The 4407-nt window shown below is 40.0% G+C and overlaps 1 protein-coding gene across 1 annotated transcript in view; it reads right to left on the reverse strand.

Annotated features, from left to right (window-relative positions):
* LOC107648610 (cell division cycle protein 48 homolog) overlaps positions 744–4407 on the reverse strand; it is a gene marked incomplete in the record, with an annotated part of 4062 nt that continues 398 nt past the window's right edge. The window contains 7 exon segments of the mRNA XM_016352415.2: positions 744–1303; positions 1425–1784; positions 1941–2222; positions 2316–2387; positions 2517–2738; positions 2829–3595; positions 3713–3942. Coding sequence (XP_016207901.2) covers positions 1010–1303; positions 1425–1784; positions 1941–2222; positions 2316–2387; positions 2517–2738; positions 2829–3595; positions 3713–3942 — 2227 coding nt within the window.

Genomic DNA, 4407 nt, shown 5'->3' on the forward strand with positions numbered 1-4407 from the left:
TGTTATAGACCCCATAACATTCACCAACTGTGATGGCAGAAGATGAAATGAAAAGAGAGAGGTTGGGGGGAGCGAGGCGGGGTTCTTTGAGGTGCCACCACTGAGAGGTCGAACAAGTAGTAGAGCAATACTAACAACCGAAAACTACTGCCCTTCCATCCAAAATCGTCTCCCCTAACAAGAGACAAAAACCCTGATAGGGTGTGTGTACAGATTGTTCATTGCTGTGTTGAAGACTTGGAAGTTTTACAACTGACTCTCAGATACAATATTTGAAAGTCATATAAAAATAAAATAATTTGATTGGAAGCATGACAATCAACGCATCAAAATTTAATTCTAATATAAAACTAGATCAATACTTACAATTGGCGAGAAAATCTACTGTTAAAGTATGTAAACAACCGGTCATAGGAGCCCAGACACAGATAAAGTGACAAACCATGCAGCAATATATGCCTCTTCAATCTTGAGTCACCTCCAGCTAGGTTCTCGCCTGGAGTGACATCTTGGGAGGCAAATATCTTGGCATTAGTACACAGCCTCGGCCACAAATTCAACTATTTATTAATCATGGAGTTTTATCGCAGTCACATTGTTAGTAGGCTGCTAATTGCATCTTCAAAATAGCCCCAAAAAAATAGATCGTTTTGTACCAACAACAACAAATGCCATAACGGACCATCATTCATAAAGAAACGGGAACATAAAAATATGCACATAAAAGGCTGCAGCGAAAAAGATGAGGTGTAAATCTGTGAAACCGTCTTCATATAAGGTGTTTTGATAATTTAGAACAGAGCACAATAGTTTCAAAAGATACGGAGTTGCAGAATAAACTTCGTACTAATCCCTTCCAATTTTTAAGGGGGCTCCGCACAAAAAAAATGCCGGCCATATGAACCAATGCCTTTTTACCATGACATGACACAATAATCCAGATGAAGTCCACCATAAATGATAGCACTGGTATTCATTAGTAAATTGAAACAAACCAAATAAACCTAACTTAACTGTAAAGATCATCTTCATCAGCTCCCCCAGCAGATGCAAATGGATCGGATGCCGCTGCGGTACCACCAGAGGTAGTATCTGCGAACCGAAACTCGGTTCCAAAACCTCTTGACTGCTGCAATGTTTGGGCAAATGCCTGGTACTTGCGAATGTCGGCATCGCTAACACTCCTTCGTGCATACTTCATAGACTCCTCAAAATGAGCTGCCTTGATTTCTGCCACTTCGTCTTCAACATCCTCTTCCATTGCCTCTGGGTTGTCCCTTCTCCTCCTTTCTCTCTCAATGTCCTGTAGACAGAATTCAAAATAGAATAACGAAAATTGTTACAACAAATCCATTTCTAAGAAAAACTATAATTCTAAAAGACTCGGTAAATAATAGATTATAGAGAAGTGTCCAGAATTGTACCTTCTCAATATTTTCTCTTATGGCATACTTGCATGCACGCTGGCAAATCTCAGTGATATCAGCACCACTAAAACCTTGAGTGTACTTCGCAAGAGCTCTAAGGTCAACATCTTTTGAGATGGGGGATTTTCTCAAGCAAGCTTTAAATATCTGATGACGTGAATCCTCATCTGGGAGAGGGATATAAATCAACTGATCTAGACGGCCAGGACGTAGAAGAGCAGGGTCTATGATGTCTGGTCGATTGGTGGCACCAATTATGAAGACAGTTTTCTTTGCTGACATCCCATCCATTTCAGTAAGAAGTTGATTCAAAACCCTATCAGCAGCACCACCAGCATCCCCAACACTGCTACCTCTCTGCATAATAAAGCAAAGAGAAAGATTGGGAAAGTAAGCACAAAAGATTATAATCTGTCTGAACTCTAAAGCAACAGAATTTCTCTATTCCAATATATTGAATAGAGACCACAATGTTTTAGAAATCAAAACCTAGTTACCTCAATCCATACTAACCTGAGTTGCAATAGAGTCAAGTTCATCAAAGAATAGGACACATGGAGCAGAACCACGAGCCTTGTCAAAAATTTCCCTCACATTAGCCTCACTTTCTCCAAACCACATTGTGAGTAGCTCTGGACCCTTGACACTGATGAAGTTTGCCTGACATTCGTTGGCAATTGCCTTTGCCAAAAGCGTTTTACCACAACCAGGAGGACCATAGAAAAGGACACCCTTTGAAGGTGACATTCCAAACTTCTCAAACTTTTCAGGGTGTTCCACTGGATATTGAACAGTCTGCAATATATAAATATAAAAAATAAAAAATCCAGAGGCATACAAGAAGCAAGCAAAGGCAGCAATGCGATTAAACGGAATTGCCACAGTTACCTCTTGGAGTTCTCTCTTAACGTTTTCAAGACCACCAATATCTTCCCAGCTGACATTGGGCACTTCAACAACCTGATTCATCAGCAGAGTTTTAAGTTATAAATACATCAGGCAACCATAGGTGAGACCAACAAACGGTAGCCAAACAGGGAAGCTTAGCATTAAAAAAGGAACATTTAAAACTTCCAATTAAATACTTACTGTTTCACGGAGAGCAGAAGGATTGCTTGAGCCAAGAGCAGTTGAGAAGTGCTCATTTGTTACTGCCATTGAGTTCAATATCTCAGCATCAATTGATTCATCTTCCAAGTCAATCACATCCATTTTCTCTCTGATGCATTGAAGTGCAGCTTCAGTACACAAAGCAGCAAGATCAGCACCAACATATCCATGGGTGTCCTTAGCAATCTTCTCCAAATCAACCTGTGCAAATAACCAGACAGCATATTTCTTTCAGAATTCACCGCATTTAAATCAATCAAAAGTTAGATGAGGAAAGAATTTTGACATTACATCTTCGGAAAGCTTCATATTCTTTGTGTGAATACGAAGAACTTCAAGACGCCCAACTTCATCTGGAACACCAATATCTATCTCCCTATCAAATCTTCCAAACCTCCTAAGAGCAGGGTCAATGCTATTCGGGCGATTTGTAGCTCCAATAACAATTACATGTGCACGAGATTTAAGGCCATCCATGAGGGTCAAGAGTTGGGAAACAATCCTCCTCTCAACTTCTCCATGAGTCTTCTCCCTCTTTGGAGCTATTGAATCTATCTCATCAATGAATATGATTGAAGGTGCATTCTTCTCTGCTTCCTCAAATGCCTTTCTTAGATTGCTTTCACTCTCACCAGCCAGTTTTGACATGATCTCAGGGCCATTGATGCAGAAAAAGAAAGCACCAGTCTCATTCGCAACTGCTCGGGCAATTAAAGTCTTGCCAGACCCAGGAGGTCCATACAGCAGAATTCCTTTTGGTGGCTTAACACCAATAGACTTGAACAATTGTGGGTGCCTCAGTGGCAGCTCCACTAGTTCCCGAATCTGTGCCATCTGCTTTCTTACACCACCAACATCATCATAACCAACCTCATCTAATCTGTTCTCATCTTCCCTTTTAACGGGTTCCCCTTCACAGAAGATCTCTGTGTCTGGAGCAACAACACAGTACTCAGATGGGTCAGTTTCAATAACCTTGAACTCCACACTTCTCATCCCTCCTCTCACGAGAAAGAGGTCACCCTTCCTCACTGGACGATATGCCTCCAGGAAATAAGCTGCAACAGGAAAAAAAGGATCTTAGTAGCCAACCTAAATTAGAATGCAATAAAAGAGGGTGCGCTCAAGAAAATAACAATACAGTACAAACCAAACACAAGAAAGTAGTAACACACGTTTTAAGTATGCATCAAAGAGATTCCCTGTTACTCCTTCAACAGTGTCGTCAACGGGAAGAATGTGGACTCTCTTTCCATACTTGACATCAGCACATTGATGCACAGAGACGACATCTCCAAGCCTAACCCTAAGGTTGTTTCTCACAACCTTGTTCATCCTTATTTTTGGTTCCTCACATGTGTCATCAGCAAGTGCAATACAGATTGTGTCTTTCCTTTTCTTTCCCAAAAATAAAGAAGAAAAGGAACACAATGATTAAATAGGGAACAAGTTAACCTTAGACAGCCAAGGAACAAAACAACTCATATGGTAATAAATAAAACACACAGAATGTATCCCCACTTTTATGGCAACTGCTACCTGAGCAAACTAGAACTAAATGTTTATGCAGAGAGTTAAAACATTTAGCACAGAATATTCTGTATTACAATCAATTAACCATAATCATTACTGTTCTCTTTTCACCCTACATCCTTCTCAGGAAACAAATACCACCACATATATCATATGCAAACAAAAATTGAATGTGAAAAGAAAACGAGTCAGTCATGCATACAAGCTTTCTACTTTGTCAAATGCCAAAACCCTAAAAACAACACTACAACGTCAACCGAAGCAAAAGGGACCTTAATATTACACACAAATAACGAACTCAGCTGCTCTTATGAACACATTCAAAAATTTATCAAAC

The sequence above is a fragment of the Arachis ipaensis genome, chromosome B06, assembly GCF_000816755.2.
Source record: "Arachis ipaensis cultivar K30076 chromosome B06, Araip1.1, whole genome shotgun sequence".
Classification (NCBI taxonomy): Eukaryota; Viridiplantae; Streptophyta; class Magnoliopsida; order Fabales; family Fabaceae; genus Arachis; species Arachis ipaensis.